The sequence below is a fragment of the Mus caroli genome, unplaced genomic scaffold, assembly GCF_978045245.1.
Source record: "Mus caroli unplaced genomic scaffold, Mus_caroli_1 scaffold_10, whole genome shotgun sequence".
In the NCBI taxonomy this organism is placed as follows: domain Eukaryota; kingdom Metazoa; phylum Chordata; class Mammalia; order Rodentia; family Muridae; genus Mus; species Mus caroli.
In genome coordinates this window covers 8,946,442-8,967,419 of record NW_028227265.1, presented here as the reverse complement: position 1 = coordinate 8,967,419, position 20,978 = coordinate 8,946,442, and the positions used below count along the sequence as shown (strand labels likewise).

The following is a 20,978-nucleotide window of genomic DNA, read 5'->3' as shown; positions in this document are numbered from 1 at the left end:
ACTCATTTCTGGCATGAGGCTTCTTTGGGTGCACCTCCTCAAGAAGGCAAGCTGGCTGCCTGGCCTAGGGGACCGCACATGCGTGTTGGCATGCATGCATGCATGCACGATCCATCCCGATTTCCAGATGAGGAGACAGGGTACTCAGGGCTTAGGAATACACCTCCAGGGCTCAAACTCCAGTTCCGGCATCTGCTTCCCCATGCCTCACTTGGAGAATGGAAGAGCAGGATGACAGGGATACTCCAAAGGATTCCGTGGGTTGTTTAAGAATGCTCAGAGCAGCGCCTGGCCCACACTGGGCATCTGCTGCCCGACTGCCCTGCCAGAGGGGACAGACAGACATCTGGAGGATCCAGCATGTCCCAGGAGCCATGCAGCCTTGGCCCTGCAGCCTCCACTCTTTTCTGGAGTCTGTGGCATGAGGCTTCCTTGTGTGCTCCTCCTCTGGAAGGCAGGCTGGCTGCCTGGCCTGGGGGACCGCACATGATAGGCGACGGGTACAGCTGACAGAGAACCGCCTGCCTAAGCATGTGTACGGGGCTATTTTTATTGTGTTCAGCTGGCTGGCGCTGGCTGGGCTCTGCCTGAGCCCTGGCAAGGGTGGCCCTGCTGCAGGGAGTGTGGGGGCCTCTCTGTGTTGAAGGGGCAGCCAGTATGGCAGGCAGCATCTTCAGAGAGGAGACCTGCTGGTGTCATGCATCTCTGCAGGGCAGCCTGAGACCCCTACCTTCTTTCCTATGGGCGAATGGGGGTTGTCAACCCCTCTCCTCTCTAACCTTGGGTAGCTTTCACTGTGGTCTGTCTCTCTGGAGTTAAGAGGAAAGATGCCATGTGGTGTCCCGGCCTCCCAAAAGTCCCAGAGGAAGGATGGTTCCTGGGTGGTCCAGTTTCCTAATTGCTGCTGCTTCTCCATGAGAGACAGAGACAGAAACAGAGACAGAGGGAGAGGAGATACTGGCTCATCATGCTCTGGGGGAGGAGAGAGGTAATGACCACCTTTCTCTGGCGTAAAACATAGGAGGGCAACAGCCTAATACAGACATCCACAGCCAGCACTGGTGTGTCCACATGGTTGTGGTGGGAGCGAGCGCTGGGCACATGTCCCAATAGGAAGGAGGCCACAGACATGCCTGGTAGAGGGCTGGCTCCCCACGGGGATATGAATGGCTGTAGTGATGGGGTCCACCCACCACAGCAAAGCCACAGGGGCCAGTGGGAAAGAGAAAGTGCAGCCAGATACCCTGTTCAGCCACATTAGGCAAACAACTCAACCATTCAGAGAGAGCCAGCACCCGCGCTGGCTGCTGCTGGGGGGTGGGGGTGGGGGGATTTTGTGTTCTTAGATGTTTTGGCACCAGGGTTTTTTTTTGGGGGGGAGGGGTCTGTGAGGTAACCACTCTTGCCCCTGTAGAATGGAGAGAGTTCCACCCTTCAGAGGTCCCTATCACCGGGAAATGTTACTAACCTGCTCTGAGCCTCGAGACTCAGGGGTGAAGGAACTGAGCTAGATCAGTAACATCATTCAGCTAGTCTCCTTCCCCAGGGTGTGGCTCGGCAATTAGGACTTGGCCTGCTCGGGCTTCGATAATTGGATGCAGGCATTGGGCTTCTTCTTAGGAGAGAGAGAGGTTCTTCTTCTGGAGGCTCAATGATAGAGGGATGATAAGCGGCGCTGCCCCGCCATCATGAGATCCTCTCTGCCTGTCCTTCCCACTCGTGGCCTCTTCACAAGCCAGGCCCAGGCCTCCCCTGCCTCAGTATGGGTCCCCAATAGTCCCCGAGTGGCTGGCACAGAAGCGAGGTCGTTTGGAATCCAGTCTGGACAGCCTTCTCCACAGGTGGCTTCAAGGATGCTCTTTTCAGGATGACTTCTCCTACTTTAGCAGGGAAGGAAGGAGGGGTGCCCAGCCTATTGGGGGAGCATCCTCCCTCTGTACCCTGCCTGTGATTGGCCCATAATTACAGGTTTATTGCCTGTATAGCTATTGTGTAATGACATGTTTGCAAATTAATTTTTATGGCTCCTGCCATTAGCATATACAGTGGAGGAAGGTTTCGTATTAATTACTACTGTTGTTCCCGTAATCCCGGGGAATTAAAAACCAATAAAAGAGTGACAACACAAACTGATAGTTTAGGGTCTTTTAAAAATAGTTTTTATTCGTTTCCCTGAAGTACAACTAGAGCTTGTGAGGGGTCGGGGAGCGGGGCGGGGGCTGGGAGTGGGGTATGTGTGTGAGCGGCGCCTGGTCCCTCTTCCTTCACCTATCCCAAGAGTGCGGGCAGGTGATGGATGCTATGACCCTAGACCCCCGAGTCCGGCCTATGTGTCCTCGCCTCGCAGGCAGCCCCAGAAACAAAGGGCGGCAGCCCAGGGCTTGGCGCGACCTCTGGGGTCATGCGTAGCAGAGAGGCTAAAGGCCAGCAGCGGCGCCTTCCTGCTACTTGGGGCCCAGGCGCCCTCCACGGGATCGCGCTCGTCTGGTCTGCTGCAGAGGGGGGCACAGCAAGGATCGGAAGGCTTGGCCCCCACCTCCCTCAAAGTGCCCTCTAGAGCTCTCCCCTAGGGGCCTGTAATCTGAGAGTTACCCGAATTCACCGCGTTTATTCGGATCTCAGGGCCACTGGTTGTGGACCCCTGATGAGTGAGGTTAGAGGGCCAGGGCAGCAAGCCTAGCCAGGCGCGACAATGGCTCCTACTGTGCATACCTGCGGACTAGGACCTGAGGATCTGGGGTCAAAAGGTGACCATTAGTGTCACAGAGTCACACAACCCCAGGTAGTCACGCCACGGCGGTGGGGAGAGCTTCCATAAAAGGGCTTGAAAAACAAATGGTCGCATCATGATACTTGCTTTGCCGCGTGCGTTTAGTAGTAGGGGCTGGTGTGTGGGTAAATGGACGCTGTCTCTTTAAAATCGCTGGGCTGGACAATGAGCGCACAGGATGTGGTTTGGCGGCAGGGTTTTTTCCCCTTCGATTTGGGGAATTATCACTTGGGGCCTTCTTGAGCTGGTGTGAACGCGCGGCGGCTGGGGAGGGGAGATACAGGCGCCACACTAACGCTCAGTGCAGTCGGTCGTTTGCTTAAACCAAATTAGCCGGGCTCTCGTTACTATGGTGCAGCCGGGGCTTGCAGAGTCCCAGTAATAGCATTTATTAGGTCTGTTTGCCTGGAAGCATGCCTTCCCGGATCTGATAATGCCCGGGTGCAGGAGAGTGTGGGAGATGGTATCAAGCATTTGATTACACTTGCAACAGGGATTTTTTAAGGGGTAGGGCGTGGGGGGAGGAAAGGAAAGAGAGAGGCCAACCGCCGGCCTTAGCTCTCCCGGGCGCGGTCTCCGCAGCCCGCTGCGGGCTGCACAAAGGGCGGCCCCGGCCTCCCCGGGGCACGGTCACGGGGGGGGGGGGGGGGAGGTCGTGCTCCGGGCTCCCGCAGCTGTCAGACGTGGGTGGGGAGGAGCGAGGGCGGGCCGACGGCCAGAGCGCGGAGTTGGGCAGCCGGGGGGGGGGGGGGGCGGCGGCGCTCGCAGTCGCCCACTGTTTGCAAACGGCCCGCTCCCGGGCCGAGGGGAGCACCCTGCAGTCGGAAGCGAGAGCATCCGCCTGGAGCCCTGGGCAGCGGGTCTGATCCGTAAGGCTCTGAGGCCGCGCACGGGCAGGTCGCAAGTGGAACTCTCGTCACCGCGGCGCGCAGCCGGGAGCTCCAGGAGGACGCGGCGCAGACGGAAGGAGCCGCCCGCCGCTGCGCCCCTTCCCTTTCGCTTTCATTAGGGGAGACAAATCTGCTGTCAGGCAGCCAGCTTTCCAATTTACCGATAATGATTCTTGCATGAAAATTGATCGAGGGGCTCTCCACCGCCGCGCGCTCTCGCCTCCCGCTCTCCTGCTCCTGCCGGCTGCGCCCCCGCGAGTTCCTCCTCCTCCTCTCCCTCCTCCCCACCCCCTCCGTCTGAGTCAGTGGTGGGACGCCGGGCGGGGAGATAACCAAAAAGGGGGGGTGCTGGTGGTGAGGGGGGGAGGGGAGCCTGCCCTCACCAGCGTCCCTAGCCCAAGACTTGTTTGTCGCCGCCGCCTCTCCCATTGACGAGGCGAAATCTGCCCCCTCGGTACTTCTTGGCTGTTTGGGTATTAATTTTCTCCACCCCCCAGCACCCCTGCCGAGCGCCCCCCTCCTCCTCTCCGTACCCCGCCCCTCCTCACCCAGTAGCTAAGGGGAAACGAAAACAAAGCCGATTTCTCCTTGGCAACCAGATGCCCCCTCCCGCCGCCCCCCTTCCTTTTCCCTTCTGGTTCTGAACGTGAAACCCTGTTGGAAACAGGTCTCTTGACCCTCGCCCTTGACATTCAAATGGCTGAATGGAGGCGAGATTGCTGTTCGCACGTCTTAGGGGGTGCTTTTTTTCTCTCCCATTTCCTCTCTCTCTCTCCTGTCTCTTTTTCTTTCCAATGAGTAATCCCTAAAGACCTTAACCCCCCAATTTCATCACCCTCACCGCCCCCCTTTATTTTTCTCTCTCCTCTTCTGCTCTCCCGCCCTCTTCCCTCCGCCAGTTCCCCCTCCTTTTTTTTTTTTTTTTTAATTTGCATCTCAAGTCCAAAAGGCAGAAAATACACACGCGGCGAAGACGCCGGGCCGCCGTGGAGGCTCCGGCCCTTCCTTGGTCAATTACCTCACTGTGGATCTGCTCCGGCCGAGGTGGCCGAACCTGCCGGGGCGCTGGACGGAAAGGCAGCCTTTGATCATCTCGGAGAAGGAAAAGGAAAAAACACAAACTGGTTTCTACCCACGGCGCTCCGGGGATCGCTCCTCTGCTTTTATTTTATTGTTTTGGACATTTTTGAGCGCCGTGGCTTGGACGCTGGTTTTGTTTCATTGCTGGGCTTGATTTTTTTTTTTCCCCCTCATTTCCTTCTTCGTCCCTCTCTGGCCACTATGGAATTCTAACCTGAGCCATGTTCGGACTGAAGCCGCCTCTCTATTACTTACCAGGTAAGCGAGTCGTGCGCCAGGTCCTCGGGTCCCAAGACCAGGGCGCGTAGGGGCGCACAGGGGCGCGCTGCTCGGCTGCCCGCTCAGTGCGCGCTGCCGCGTGGGGCGCCCGGCCCGGTGCGCGTCTCGCTCCTTTTGTCTGCGCGGAGCCGGCGGCGCTGCGCCCCGGGCGGGATCGCGCGGGTGTGAAGTTACTTTCCCGCGGGCGGCGACCTGGGGGCCCCGGCCCCGCCGCCCCCCTCCCGATTCCCTGGAAGGTTTTGTTGTGCGAGGTCGGGAGGGGCCGTGGCCGCAGTGCGCGCGGCTTCCTGTTTCCTGCGCCTCGGTGCGCGCTGACAGCCGCTGCCATGCAACTTTCAGTTTCGGGGGCCACCGCGGGAGAGCTGGGGAGCCCCTCCACCCTTAAGATGCTTGCGCGCGGGCGCGAGGGAAGCTAGAGAGCCCGGAGCGAGCAGGCAGGCGTGGGAACCCGGCCCTCCTGGTGGCTTCCCCCTCGGGTACCCCCTCGGGTCCGACTGCACGTGACCGCAGGTCGAGAGGGCTGAGCTGCGTGTGGCCGCTTCTTCTAAGAATGCTGGGGTTTTTTCATCTTTTTTCTCTAAGCCCTGGCACACAGTTTCTATTGAAGTTGAGGCGTCTGTGGGGTGCAGAAATGTTGGGGTGCTGAAGGAGCAGTGGGGCGGCCTTCGTGCCTGACATGGTCTGCTGTTTTCTGCAGATGATTTGGGAATAGTTTTGCTAGGAAACGTGCACGTGGCTGGGTGTTGGGTTAACATTGCCTCCCCTCACCCCCTTGTGTGTTGTGTGGATCCTGTGGCTCTTGCCAGATCTCCACCGACCTGGAGTCCAGAGAAGGAGATGTGGGCCAAGAACCTGCCTGGGCAGGACTCAGCTACAGGGAGCTGGCCCTAGTCGTCCTGACCTAGGGCACACGTTGTAACTGAGTTAATGTAGCAGAGATGAAAGGTCGCAAGGAAGAGCGGGTGGTGGAGGCAGTTACGACTGCAGGACTGCTGTAGGTGGCTCTGGGCGTTCCTTTGCGGATGCTTCTATGTCCAGCCCTACCTGGTTGGTGACAAGCCTGTTCTGTTCTTGGGGTGTCCAGTCCTTGCCGTTGTTTATATTGAGACAGGGTCTCACGATTTAGCTCTGGCTGGCCTGGAACGCGTGGATTCCCCTGCCTCAGCCTCACCTCCACCAAAGTGCTGGGATAAAAGGTGTGTGTGCCACAGGGTCTGGCCCCAGGCTGTTTTTATTATCTCGACGGGGCTCCCTCTCTTCCAGGGCCTGAAATAGCAATTGTCAAACCTCTAGCTGGGCTCTCCCCTTCCTCCGTGTTCAGTTCATTTCGGTACTTCCTTCCATTTGGTCTAGCTAAAATTAGAGCCAGGAATCCCCAGCTTCCAGCAGGGTTATCTCTGCAGGAGGGCAGGTGCCCTCTGCAGCTCTGCCGGCTCCCCAAGGGAAGGTGTGTGTGGTAGCCTCTTCACAGAAGTGCTGCAGACTGATTCTGCCAGGGCTTCCTGTTAGCCTTGACAAGGAGAGCAAAGATAGGTACTTTCTTTTCTCTGGGGCCTTGGAGCTAGCTGGTGGTGTGAGAGGAATCTCTGTAGTAAGTATTGGGCAGCTCACAAGCACAGGTGTTTGAAATCTGCACCCCACGCCACCTGACATCCAAGGGCCGGCTGGTATATTAGCTTGTCAGGTGACCGATTCTTTATTTACACAGGGAGCCTCAGACCCGAGGAGGAGGAAGTGTCAGACTGGGGAGTTCAAAGCAATTAAAAGAATCAGCCTTGGCTGGGATTAGGCCCTAGGCAGGCAGGCGGGTGTCAGCAAGGTGAATCTTGCTTGTCCTGATCCTTCAGGGAGGGGAGGGCTTGGCTCTCCTCCCCAGGGAGGAGGGCTCAGATAAGTTAGCCACAGGTTGAAGGGTTTTCTCCTACTGAAGTTTATTTTTTGACAGTCCCTGCCAAGATTTTCCATCCTGTGAGTTTAGGGTAGGATTGGAGCTCAGGTGCACTTGAGCTGTAGGTAGGTAGTTTGGGGACTCTCCCATACACCCCAGGGGGTGGGTACTGATATCTCACCCTGCTGGCCAATCTGCCCAAGAGACCCAGTCGTTGCCCATTCTGGAAGTGTCAGGGCTGGGCTCTGCTGTCAGCCACTTCAAGAGGGGATTTCCAGGCCTGAGAACAGTGGTTGGCTCTGGTTGGCTGTGGTCAGTAGCTTTAGTTGAGAGTCAAGAGTTTTGACCCTTAGAGGGACCTGGACTCTGAGTTCTAGGTTTGTCCCAAGACTCTGGATTCTGTCCTCAAGATCTGGTCCCATCAAGGTTGCTATAACCAACCACCAGGGGACAGGGTCCAGAATCTATCCACCAGCTACTGTGGGGGAGAGGGAGGGTGGCCACAGTCAGGTTGGCCCTATTTTCAGTCTTCTCTTGCCACACTGGACAATGGGTCTGAAGTCCAACCCAGTGTGTTCCCAGCCTCAACCTCGGCAGGTAAGGAAAGTCCCCAGAAGTCCTTCGGTTTTCCTGTCTCTGCCTTGGATCCACTGTGCTGTCCTCCTAAGATTCAGAGTCTCCTGGTATTAAGCCTCTGTTGGCATGAGGTGCACCTGTGCTCGCATGGCGTCCCTGAAGGTTCTCTGACCACATAGGTTGAGCAGTGCTCATGTAGCCCAGACTAAACTGACCAGGCCTAAGAGATGTTGCTCTACTCTTTGGGGGGAGGGGGTGAAGTGTGATTTGTTTTGATTTTTGAGAGTCTCATGTAGTCTGGGTTAGCCTGGAACTTGCTGTGTGACCCAGGCTGGCCTCAAATTCCCTATGCACCTTCCTCCACCCCACCCCACCCCACCCACTAGGTGTTATGGTGTAGAGTTAATCTCCACACAGGGGTAGCTATCAAGCTTGTGAAGGTTTTAATCAGGTATGGTTACAAGGATGAAATCTTTTGCAGAAATTCACAGAACTTAGTGGTCTAGGCGGGACTTGAACTTGGGCCAGTCTGGCTGACTTTATAGTAAGAAGTAACTCACTGACTAGAGGGTCAATCAGCTCCTCGTGCAAAGAGAGGAAGATGCAGGATTTGGGGCTGTGCCCCCCATCTTCCTGACGGTGACAGATGGTAGTCTTTCTCTGGGGTCCCCTATCTGGCTTTCCTCTGTGTGCACAGCTTACTGGATACCCCTGTCCCTGAACTCCACAGGACTTTGTGATCCCTGCAGGCGGAGACTGAGTGTCTCCTTTTTGCTTGGCCTGCTGCCAGACCAATAACGACAGTCGTAAAAATAAAAAGGATAATAAAATAAGGAGGAGGAGGCTGTGGCCACTTCACATAAGGCTTGTTCCATGCCAGACTTGCTAATTTGCTGGACGATGCTGGGAGGTCAGGCAAGGCCTGTCCCACTTAACTGCAGAGGAAACTGAGGCACAAGGGAGGCCGAGGTCACTGGAGTGGCAAAAGGCACAGCAAGAGGCTCAGCTGGGCCCTAACCCCTGACCCCGGGCAGTCTGGCTCCAGAGTCTCTGCTTAATAAATATTTGTTGACCAGTCAGGGAGAGATGGCGGCTGGTATTGGCAGTGGCGCCCTCCTGGGGCCCCTTATCTTGTTCCTGACTGTTGGCTGACCCTGCCCTGGCCTCAAGATGAACTCTTGGTGACCTCAGCTCCCTCTGGATTCCCTGTCCATAGCCAGGAAGGATGCTCTGAGACCTGCCATGAAGGGACTGGGGTCTGAGAGCACCATGGCTAGTGGCGGTACTTAGCCTTTTCCCTGTTGGGATATCTTCTGTGCCCAAACCTGCCCCTTGAGGTCATAGTGAGTCATTCAGAGATAGAGGACCAGGCTGACCCGACGCCTTTACGCCTTTCTGAGCAGCTTGCCCTGAGCTAGCTTAGTCTATGCATAGAGTCAGGATAGTGGAAGGATAAAGGTCCCCAGAGATTGCTCCCCAGAGTGTTCCAACCTGTGTACAAGGCTAGGTGTGGACTGTGCCCAGCATGGGTTGGGGGTGTGTGTGTACAAGCCAGCCATCCAGGGCAGCCTCCCTTGCCAGTTTACACCTACACCTGGGACTTGTGGGGTCCTAAGGAAACCCTAGAGACCTGCTCTTGGGTCAGGCTGAGCCTGGGAAGGAGGTTTGGCCATTTTCGAAGTGACAAGAGTCCTTTTTACTTACAGCTCAGACACAGTGGGGGGCTGCATGGGGCTCACAGCTAGCACCTTCAGGGCGGTCACTAATTTCAGACACCCCTGAGAGCTGGGGAAGGACTGCTACGTTTGGATCTGGGAAAGCCAGGGGCCCTTTTGTCTTAGTGAGGTCAGGGCCTGGTCTGGCTCTCACCTCTGCTCAGTGAGAAGGTCATTAGGATTCCACTCTGGCTTCAGTGCGTCTGCAATGCCATGGGTGGGAATCGATTGTCCCTTGCTCCAACTCCTTATCTTCTTGACTCTTCCTGCCCTGGGAGTAGATGGCCTGGAGGACACTTGCTTCTGCCTGGAGGGGGAGGAGAATGGAGGCTGTGCTTCCTCCCTAGAGTAAGGTGGGCCTAGCTAGACAGACTGTCCCTGGCAGAGCCAGCCTGGGGCCAGAGGGTCTCTGCCTCTGTAGCATTTACTCCCAAGACCTGTGTTCCCTGTCTGCCTTCCCCATGGGTGAGGTGCCAGGGTCCAGAGAGCTCTATTTAGATGTCTACCTCGGCATTTGGCAGCCAAGGACACCTGCCAGGAAGGCTCTCAGGCCAGCGCCTTCCACTTTCCTGGGGACTGACTCTGAGGGAGGTCGGTGCTGCCCCAGTCGACTCCTTAGGAAGGGCCGTGTAGGGTGTCCTTTTTTGCCACACTGGGGTTTGAACCCAGAGCCTTGAACTTGGCAGGCAAGTGCTCTACCAAGTCACACGCCATCCACCTCCCAGTCCTTCTTTCATTCTTTAGCTTTGAGACAAAAAGGCTTGCTAAGTAGCTGAGGGTGGGCTTGAACTTACTCTGCACCTCCGGATGGCCTGAGCTTTGTAATTTACAGTCAGCTGCTCCAGGCCTGCCTTGAAGTACACTTTGCTGATTCCTTCGTAGTCATGTGTGTGTGTGTGTGTGTGTGTGTGTGTGTGTGTATGTGTGTATGTGTGTGTGTGTCTAGAGATGGTTCACAGGGCCTCAAACATGCTAGGCAAACACTACACTCCAGACCCTGAAGTGGCTGACCTTTCTTCAGAGAAATGGATGGTAGAACTTAGCTTTTTGGGGCGATCCCCAGAGGACGGACCACTAAGTGCTTGGGAACTTTTCCCTTATTGGTGGTCTATGCACTAAAGTGGACTCGCCAGGGGCCAGGCCGCAGGCGGGAAGAGGGGAGTCGAGTGTGAGGGAATAATTTAGATATCGTGTTCTTTCTTCTTTTTTTAAGAGCCCCATATAGATTTAAGGTCCTTTTGTTAATTTAGGAACATAAAACCGTGATGTACAGCTTGGTTTGCTCGTAAAATTACAAAGTGTGGCATATTTAGATCCCTGAAGGCGTGGGGTAAAAGGGAAGGAATGGGTGAGAATTTTTTTTAATATGTCTTTGGGGAGATTCATTTTTCCGGCCTTCCCCCCCAGCAGTGCCAGGCCCTCTACAGCTCCACAGGGCCCCATCGCTGCCTCCCGAGTTGGGTGGGACTCAGCTGGAAATGGGGGTGTTTGGCAAGCAGCCAGGCCCAGATCCTGCCCCCAGCCCCCAGGCCTGCCGCCCCTGGATTCCCTTGTCTCGTTAGATCATGCTCACTCTGCCTTCCTCCCGTCCCCCACCCGCAGGGAGGCCGGAAGTGCCCTCTGACCAGGCCTGGCCCACTGCCCAGCCAGCCTTTGGCTACCGGCTTAATGGTCTGTACGGTCAGGAAGTCACCGGACCCTTGGTCCTGGAGGAGGTCAGGCTGCCGAGCCCTCCTCGTCTATGGGGACCAGTGTTCCCTGTCTCTCCTCCCTGACAGGCAGTGTGGGCTGAGTCCATGGGCTCCTGGCCCGAGTCAGCCTCTGCTGGGCCACTCTGAGTGGCCCACTGTTGCTTTTCACCAGGAGCATGTGTGCCTGGCCTAGTTCCACGCTCCGTGAGGTGGAACATGGATTGAATATCAGGGTGACAAGCGTCTGGGGCTTTCCTGTTCTGTAGACAAGGGGAAGGTTCAGTTTGAGTCGGGGAGCAGAGGCTGTGTCTAGGAAGAGACCCCCAGTCCCTTCCCCTTGGTGGTATTTTTATAGCAAGGCTCCCGAGCCTGTGAACCGTCCAAACAAAACAAAAACAAAAAACAAAAAAACAAAACAAAACAAAAAAAACCCAGCAGGGCTCTTGTAGAAGTCAAGGGTTCCAATGGGGGCAGGGCTGGGGGGGGGGGGATGGAGCTTTTTGTAGCAGCCCGGTGACATGCAGCGTGTGTCTGATCCCGTGGCTTAGGAGCAGCTGGGGGACCGGACCTTGTCCTTATGGCCCAGGCTGGGCTCTACAGAAGGAGGCAGGGCAGGTGCTGGGCCAGACTCTTCAGGCTATGACATCTGTGGGAGTGGTAATGGACTTTGAGGCCAGTAGGGCGTTGGGACTACTCTTGGGAATATCTTAAATGTCAGCACACCTCTGATGTCAGTGAGCTGGGTTCTGTGAGCTGAGGGGGACCCAGAGTTGTGTGTTTTGTTTTTCTTTGTGTTTGTGGGCGTGTGCATGCTACTGCACACACGTGGAGGTCAGAGGACCACTTGTGGGTGTCGGCTCTCACCTTCCACCATGTGGGATTGAACCCAGGCTGTCAGGCTTGGCAAGCAGGCACCTTAGCCACTGAGCCAGTTTGCCAGTCTCACCCAGAATTTTTTGTTTTTGTTGTTGTTTAGTTTTTATTTACCTATATTTATTTGCTTTTGGTTTCTCGAGACAGGGTTTCTCTGTGGCCCTGGTTGTCCTGGAACTCGATCTGTAGACCAGGCTGGCCTTGAACTCAGAGATCTGCCTGCCTCTGCCTCCTGAGGGCTGAGATTAAAGGCGTGGGCAATGACTTCCTAGCTGACCCGAAATTTTGGAGCCGTCAACTAGTCCAGGTGCATGGAAGTACAGCGGAGAAATCCCAGAGGATTGCCTTGTCTAGAGGCACCTGTAGTTTCAAGAGATCTATGGGGGTGTAGAGAGCCAGGATTTGGCACTGGGTGGCTAGAGCCCCCGTCCCTACCCCCAAAAAGAGAAGATGTTAGTGTAGTGGGATCGGAAGGTCCTGAGGCACCAGGGATGGTATGGCTGTTGGGGAGTGGGGGGAATAGGTATGGAGCCGGACAGCTGGGGAGTAGCGCATGCATACTGGGGCCGATAAGTATGGCGCAGGACAGGTGAAGAGCAGCGCATGTGTACTGAGGCCATCCCTTCCGTAGATCCTCTGGAGGTGACCCATGTAGAGGAGACCACCATGGCTCTGTGTGGCTGCTCTGTGGAGGGGAGCCATGGCAGTTGGAGACCATCCATGGGGTTCTGAGGTCCACTCATGGCTGTCTTGCCTGGTGACCTTGTTTCTGCACCTTTGGGAACTGGAGGGTGATAGAGTGGTAGTAGGGGGTTAGAGGGTATCTGAGGGTGTTCGAGGTCGGTCCGCTGCAGCGCTGCCTAAGCACAGAGCCTAGTGGGGGTCAGGGCTGCGTACCTGCTACCTTCTTGGTTGTGTTACTCTGGGCAAGTTACTTAACCTCTCTGTTTCCTTGTGTGTTTGCCATGTGTGCATGGGGCCAGCCGTGCCACCGTGTCAGGTTGTCTGTCCTGAGCATTGGTGAGTGCACATGCTCTGGAACGGAAGGAAGTCTGCATTCTCCTTGGAGTATGCATGAGTTCTCAACTGTGGCTTCAGTCCGGTGTCAGAGCAGAGGCCCGCCCCAGGTTGCTGGAAGGAAGGCATTATTTATGGGCTCCTGCAGGATGCCAAGGAGCCCAGGCTCTCAATGGTCACCAGTGACAAGTCCTAGATAGGATAATAGTTCACTCTGGAGACCCATACTGGCCTGTGGCCCACACCAGCAGATCTCAAGTCTTCTGGGATAGAAAGTTTTTCTGGCTGGATCCTCTCCAGGGAGAAGGTTTGTAGGGTACTAGAGTCTTCTAAAGGCTTTTGCCTCTTGCCTGCCCTGAAGGCTCCAGTCTCACCCAGCAGCAATGGAGCCCCAGGCAGACGGCACCTCATCTCCGACCAGGCCTCCTTTGAACTGGCCCCCAACGCCGCCCACCCCCTTGTCACTCTGGCTTGTAATTCATTTAGGATTAGCTCCCAGGCCTCTCATGGGCCTAACTTCTGTTGTCTTGGAAACCGTGTCAACCGTTTGCTGGTTTCTGTGATTATCTGACAAGAGAAGGGGGAGTGCAGCAGGGACATGAAAGAGCGTAAGGGGGAAGACAGCATGGGTCTTAATGGAGCTCTCTGAGGAGGCCTGGGAGGCACGGAGGGGATGGGGTGCCCTCAGGCCTACAGCTGTGTGCCAGGGGCTCCCGGTGGGGGCTCTCACCACTTCCTGCTACTCTGGGGAGCTGAGAGAATCACCCCCTCACCTCACCTCACCTTTATTTCCTCTATCTCAGATCCTCTGAGGCCCAGAGACAAGGTGCTATTCTCTTCCCCCACCTCTCTGCTGGGAAAGTTCCCTTGTGGGCTTCTCCGGACACAGCAACACCGGGAGGCTGGGGGAGGCGGGTACCACCACCTGGGAGGAAGCTGAGCTGTGCAGACCATACACCCATGCCAGGATGCTGGGAACTGGACGCCAGATGGGGTCAGGATGGCACCAGTGTGCCATTGTGGGCTGGCCTCGGGCCCTCTGTGCCTGACACTGCAGCCACAACTAAAAGATGAGAGGGGCACTTGTCTTGTGAAGGGCCCTCTTCCCCCCCTCCCGCGTCCCCCCATTGGCTCTGGCTACAGGTGACGACAGTCTCAGTGGTCCCAGATAAAGCACCCTCTTCCATGGCGTTCTCAGTGTGGTCTGGGATTCCTCACAGCCTCTGCTGTCATGGCCGGGGCTCTGGTGGCTTATGCAGAGAAGAGGCTCCATGACCCCCCGCCTCTCAGGGCCTGGCCTCAGATATCAGGGCCTCTTCCACGCCACACTCAGTCCCTTAGCAGAGAGGGAGGAGCCCATCAGGCTGGGCTCAGCTGGAAGGAATCCATCCCTTGATAGGGTGGGAACCACGCTGAAGAGAAGATAGGATGGAGATGTGGAAGCTGCCTGTTGGGAGGAGAGTCGGCCTATCTGTTGCAAGCTCTTCGGAAAGCCTGCTTTTCCAGGTAGGAGGCCTGACCTCTGGGACTGGGACTAGACTCTGTCCTCTAGAGCCTGCCTTTGGGGTTTCCAGACAGTCTAGGTTGTGGGCCTAGAGCATTCTTGGATCTCAGCGTGGAAGCTGGAAAGTCCTGCCTTGAGGGTTCACAGTGGGCCTGTGTAGCTGCTCCTTGAAGGTGGTGTGAGGGTCTGCACACAAGAGCCCAGCTCTGGTCACAGGAAGAGCAGCCCCTCCCTGGAGTGAGGGGACGGCTAGATGCCTTTCGGGGGAGCTGCTAATGAGCCACATCTGATTTTTTATGAACCTCCCTGGTAAATTATTAATTTGGGCCAGAAATGAAAGTGTGGAATCGGATAAGCTCATGAATATTCATGGCCGAATCGAGCACGGGTTGATCAGTGGCTGGAGCGGCCAGCCAGGCTCCTGACCCAGATACAGGGCAGAGCTCTGGGAGCCTCCCCCTCCCCCTGCTCGGGTTGTAGGTGGGGCTGGTGACTCACAACTCACACACAGTAGTGTCTCACGCTGGAATGACAGGAGCAGAAGTCTGAGGCCCCTGCCGCTAGTCAGAGCCATGCCTCCCCATTTCCAGATGAGGGATCCCTCAGAGGATGACCTTTGGGTGCGGGAAACTGATGTTAGGGCCACTGGGCCCTCCTACGTAAGTGTATTCTGCTAGGCTACTGTAATAGCCAGTTGGCATCTCAGGCTGCTCCAACCGGACCGCTTCCTCTTACCTTGCCTGGCAACTCTGACCAAAGGCCAGGTCTAGGGAGGGCTGCTTGGCTCTGACCTGCTACGTGGTTACACCTCTGTGCAGACTGTTTCCCTCACCAGGCCTCAAGGCTCAGCCTGCCCTATTAGATGCTGCTTCTCCCCCAGGCCCAGGTCTGTGAAAGTGCGACTCTTGGGGGACCCCATGAATTCAGAAACCAGACCTGTTTTTTTGTTGTTGTTCTTTTGTGGTTTTTGTTTTGTTGGTTTTTTTTTTTTTTTTTTTTTTTTTTTTTTTTTTTTTTTTTTTTTTTTTTTTGGTTTGGTTTGGTTTTGGTTTTTTTTCCAGACAGGGTTTCTCTGTGTAGCCCTGGCTGTCCTGGAACTCACTCTGTAGACCAGGCTGGCCTCAAACTCAGAAATCCACCTGCCTCTGCCTCCTGAGTGCTGGGATTAAAGGCGTGCGCCACCACACCCAGCAGAAACCAGATCTATTTTGTCGAATTTTTTTTTGACACTTATTTTGTGCTGGGGGTGGGGTGGGTGGGTTTCCAGCCACCAGGCACCTGTGAAGGTCAAAGGACAACTTGGAGGAGTGTGTCCTCACCTTCCACAGTATGGGTCTCTGGGGTCTCTGGGTCCCTGCCTTAAAACTTGGACCGTCAGGCTAGGCATGAACCTTTCTCTACGGAACCATCTGCTCCCCTGGCCCAAGAGTTCGGCTTTTGTTTTTGTGTTTGTTTATTAGACAGGGTGTTGTTTTTGCAACCCAGGCTGCTCTCAAATTTTCCATCCTCCTGCCTCAGCCTCCTGACTGCTGAGATCACAGGCCTGCATCCCCAACTCCTGGGTAGCGGCCTAGGATCTGGGTCTGCAGAGCCCCTGTTGGAAGGGCTTGGGCAAGTTGTTTGCTAAACTTCAGGCCTCTGCTGTATCCTACTTAGGATGTGGAAAGCTGGTTTGTTCGTTTAAAGCCCTCAAGGAGGTCTGGTGTAGTGGCACAGGACTGTGATCTCAGGATGTGGGACGCTAAGGCAGGAATTATTTCTGTGATGGCTGTCCGGCTGAGCCGGGGAGTACTCACAGCCTCACAGGCTGGCGCCTGTTATCCAGCCTGTTGTGGCCCCGGGCACCTCAGGGCTGCCCTAGACTGTGTGGCTTTCTATTCCTCTCGGTGCAGGCTTTGCCCCTCCCTAGGCCTGGGCAGGCTCCCTGTGGGTAGAACCAAGGAGTTTCCTGAGCCTGCGGAAGAGAGGGAGGTGTCCGGTGGTCCACCGTGAGCTGTGGCCTGGGGTTCACAGGCCAAGCTGGCCTCTGTCCTAGAAAACCTGTCCAGAGAGGCAGCTCCCAGGCCAGATGGGGTTAAAGGTCAGTTCTGGGGCCTCTTCAGGGCCAGGGAGCTCTGAAGGTCTTGGTCATTGGTCAGTGTGACTGGCAAGGACTGTGGCCTTGGGAATATCCTCCGGGCCCAGAGTATGGGGAGAAATGCCTCCAGAACCTCACCTTTGACCTTCCCTTGGCCTTGCCGATGACTGTGGCCAGCATCCACCTGCCCTGCAGGGTCAAGGGCAACAGAAGGGATTTTATTGGAAGCACAGAAACCAGCAAGTCCACTTGTTGGCTTTTAATCCAGAGTCAGAAGCCTTTGACTCAAGGCTCTGTCACCTCCAGGGTGCCAGGGTGCAGATGGGGCAGCCAGCCAGCAGGTTGGACCGGTGCGGTGAGCCGAGTGGGCAAGATGCTAAGCAAACAGCCACCAGGCAGCAGTGTCCCTGCCTGACTGGAAAGAGACATTTGTGCTTGGCAGCTGCCAGCCAGTTCCCGACACCTGGCTGTGCCAGGCCCAGGCAGGAGGAAGGAGTGAAAGTTAGTCATAGGTCTTGCCTCCTAGGCTGCAAGTTCCTTGGTCTGGATTCTGGTATGTTCCTGACTCCAGCCTAGAGCAAACCGGGAGGCCTTCCTGCAGGAGGTGGTACCCCATGCAGATAATGAGTGTGGACTGGATGTTTAAAGGGGTCACATGGGGACAGAGAATGGTTTGTCTCTCAGGTATCACAGCTGGGCTGGGTGCTAAAGAAGGCTCCATGCCTTCTGTGCCTTATGTAGTAAGGACTTACCCCTGAGCTCCCACCGATAGGCACCCTTCCCAGGCCTTGCCCTAGGAGCAGTGCTAGATCTGCATTGTTACCTGAGACCCAGCACCTGGCTTCATGTCAGAAGCTTCGGAAGCTTGTCATGTGCCACACTGCTGCTTGTTTCTGAGTTGGATGGTGGCTCCCAAGCTGGCCAGGGCAGTTAGAGATCAAGGCCCCAGTCACTAGGAAGTATACAGAAGGCAGTGCTGGTCTCAGCCCTGGGGCAGGTGCAGACACTGGAACTAAGGGTTCCTAGAACTATTGGGACCTTAAGGAGACTCTCCTGAGCCTGAGCCTGGTGTGTGTGTGTGTGTGTGTGTGTGTGTGTGTGTGTGTGTGTGTGTACGTACCAGGAACCTGACAGTAAATACTGGAGGGATGAGCTGGGACAGATCAGAGGTTACAGAGCCTGGCAGGTCCTCCCTGCTGGTGCAGGTCACTGTCAGTGGAACATGTTCAGAGCCTGGGGACACTGTGGGGGTACCCGTCCACAAAATGAGGAAATAAGGTTGGGGTGTGGGCAGTAACCCCCAAGGGAGATAGTTTCTTTAAGGAAGGGGTAGGCCCACTGTTGTGAGTCGGTTGGCTTTGCCTCTTCCAGGTGGCCCCTCCCCCTCCTCTCCAGAGTAGGTTTGAAGCAACAGAGCTGGAAAGAGACCCCCAGCAGGTCCCAAAGGGGGACCCAAGGGTCAGTGGAACATTCTGGGTGGAAAAAAAAATACAGGATGAAGACCTAAGGCATCCCAGGAGAGGAGCGTGGGATAACGGCCTAGAAGTGGGGAGGTAGGGGTAGGGGTGTTACCTGTGTGGGCTGGGGGTGTGGGAAGGATGTTTATACTTATGGGGGACTTGGGTTGTAGATGGCAACTGGAGGGGTGGCTTCTGTGAATTCATTCATCCAACCTTAGCCTCATACTGAAGAAGAAAGTGTACAGAGACTGAGCTTCCCCGGGCCAGGTTGTACAACCAGTCAGTCAGTGACAGGGCAGGGTTTAAATTGTGCTGGCCAGATTGCAGATGCCTTTTCTAGCCTCTTGGCTTTCTTACCCCCACTACTGCACGGTCCTGACCCCAAATGCATGGGCTCTCCGAATCCCTTTTTTCACGCATGGCCCAGAGCTCCATCTCCGTGGTGGGACGCGAATCAAAAGAGGACTCCCATGAGCCCACATATGGCAGGCAGGCCTTGTGTGGACAGGGTTCCTTTCTTCCGAGTTGTGGGCCTTAGAGGCTGGTTCTCAGGGTCATTAAAAGATGCCATGTCCTGTCTGAGCCTCGTTGTCCCCGTAGCACAGCGGAGCCTCATACCAGCTGGGCATGATGATGGCTTAACTCAGGCACTCAGAGATAGGTGGATCTCTGAGTTCGAGGCCAGCCTGGTCTACAGAGTGAGTTCCAGAACAGCCAAGGGTACACAGAGAAACCCTGTCAGGAAAAACAATACAAACTTTATTTGTGAATTCTGGGTGTTCGATGGCTGTGTTCAGCACAGGCCCAAGACCAGAGCAGGTGGCCCGGAGGTAGCAGCTTCTGTTCCCCAGGAGACAAGGTTTCACTGTGTAGCCCTGGGTGTCCTGGACCTTGTATATAGATCAGGCTGGCCTCAAACTCACAGAGATCCGGCTGCCTCTGCTCCCGAGTACCGGGAATAAAGACGCCTGGCAGGCTGTGCACTTTTTTTTTTTAAGATTTTATTTTATTATTATATCTAAGTGCACACTGTTACACTGTAGCTGTCTTCAAACACACCGGAAGAGGGCATCAGATCCCATTACAGATGGTTGTGGGCCACCATGTGGTTGCTGGGGATTGAACTCATGACCTTTGAAAGAGCAGTCAGTGCTCTTAATCACTGAGCCATCTCTCCAGCCCCAGGTTGTGCACTTCTTGTCCTTAAGGGTCTGTGTGTTTCTGGGATGGAAATTTGGGAGAAATTATTCCTGTCAGAATTCCACCCATAGAAAAGAGACCACAGTAGGGACAGTGGGTGTTAGAGCCACTGTGTTCTCATCTCACAGTAGGGCAGGCCCAGCACCAAGCAGCTACAGGACTCCATGGTCTCAGCCTCCCTTGAGCATAGTCTGGAAGAGACCATCCCACCTTGGTAGCACGGGAAGGCCCCGCCTCCCTCTGCCCGCTGTGACAGGCAGGCCCCAAGCTGAGTTGTTATTGGAGGATGTCCAGCTGGTCAGAGAGCTGGTCTGGCTGCACTCCTTTGAGAGAGGAAGCTATCAAGGGCCGGCCATGGGAGTTGTAAGGATAAATGGCTCTCCCTAGCAGGCAGCCAGAACGCCTCTCTCCTGGCTAAGGAAGAACCAGGCCTGTGAAGGGCCCAGTGCCCACTATTCAGCTATAGCCCAGAGACGGAAGACCACTTGCCCGGGGGTCACACAGCACTTGGAGGCCGGACTACAACCAGGAATGCTCCTGGCAGCAGCTGTGCATGTTAGCAGCTCAGACATCCTTACTGCCCCTGTCACAACCCTGCTGTGCTTATCCTGGAAGCCACAGCCACCCAACCCATGAGCTGTCTCTCCTCAACTGGACAAGGCCCAGGGGTCAAGCCGCAGGCGTGACTGTGGCCTAGAGAGGAGGCCCAAGTTACACACCCCTCTCCGGACTGCTGCACCGATGCTAAAGGGTGCCTTTGAACAGTGCATACCCAGGCAGCTGTCCTCTTATGGCTTGGCTTGGATTGGAAGGGTTCGCTCCACCCCCAACCCCTAGCCCCACCCCCAACCCCGCCTCAGACCCCTTGGTGAGCCCCGCCCCCTAACACCACCATAGAGCTCCCAGGGGTGGCTCAGCTGCTGCCAGGGTGAGAGGGAACGTCCTGAGTTGTCGTCCCCCACCCCCGCAGTTCCTTGTGTCTGCTCTTGCTCTGCCCACCCCAGTGCTCCTGCGGGTGCAGTAAGCTTGCCCTGAGCCCCCAGCAGGCCGCGGTCCCCTTACCCTGCCAGCCAGTTGCTGGTCTTAAAGGTTAATCCCCACTCTGTAGCTGGATCCCAGCCCCTCCCGCCGCAGCCCTTTCCGCCCCAGTTAATTAAATCCGCTCGGCTATTGTCAGAAGAGAAACTCGGGTGTTTATTGCGCCTCCAGAATGTCAAAGGCTCGCACGGTTTGAAGACATGCTGGCAGGGAATAGCCCGAGCATATGTCTACGAGGCCGGGGGCAGCCAGGCCACTGCCACCTCCGCGACCTGCGGCTGCTGCTGCTCCGGCTGCCGCTAACTGCCTCCCAGACAGGCACTTGACAGGGCCTCATGTACCAGGAGAGCCCTGGATGAGCCCCCGGGGAGATCAGCTCAGCTCGTAAATATCCTGGTCCCAGAGACTGCTTCACCAAGAGGAATTTAAAACGCAGAGGAAGGAAATAAACACAGACCCTCCTCCTGCACCACAGGGTGGGGAGCCCCTTAGAAGACCCTGAGGGGGTGGCTTCCCCATCTCTCTCTTTCTCCCCTCCCCCGTATCCTTGTGTGTGTTCACGTTTTATTATTATTGGGCAGAAGCACATGGCTAATTGTGATTTTCCCCCCTTCGTGGAGTGGGGCGTGAGATGGATGCGTTCATTTTATAGGGATTTTTTCGTTGTTCTCCCCCCTAATAATAACGCTTTAAAGATGTTTGACATGTGTAACTAACAGCTGGTTTCCCGTTGTGGAAACTGGCCTTTTATTTCGAAGCAGGTTGAACTGTCATTAGTGGTATAATTAGGTGACTGTCAGCGTAGAGCAGAAAGCTGCTTAATTGTAGAGCCGGCGTTGTGAGGGCTCCCGTCTTTTCATGGCTATATTTGTTTTAGCTGTTTGAATTTTCATTGTATTTTGGCATTTGGTATGTTGCCT

At 55.6% G+C, this 20,978-nt stretch overlaps 1 protein-coding gene across 4 annotated transcripts in view; it reads left to right on the top strand.

Moving 5' to 3' along the window:
- Gse1 (Gse1 coiled-coil protein) overlaps positions 1–20,978 on the top strand; it is a 355,349-nt gene that overhangs the window by 259,197 nt on the left and 75,174 nt on the right. For 2 of the 4 annotated variants that reach the window (XM_029480386.2, XM_021169948.3), the window contains exon 1: positions 4,621–4,998. The exons of the other annotated variants lie outside the window; for them this stretch is intronic. In XM_029480386.2, coding sequence (XP_029336246.1) covers positions 4,962–4,998 — 37 coding nt within the window. In that variant the 5' untranslated portion in view covers positions 4,621–4,961. Of the gene's footprint in view, positions 1–4,620; positions 4,999–20,978 lie in introns of those variants that run through there. 4 annotated transcript variants of the gene reach the window in all.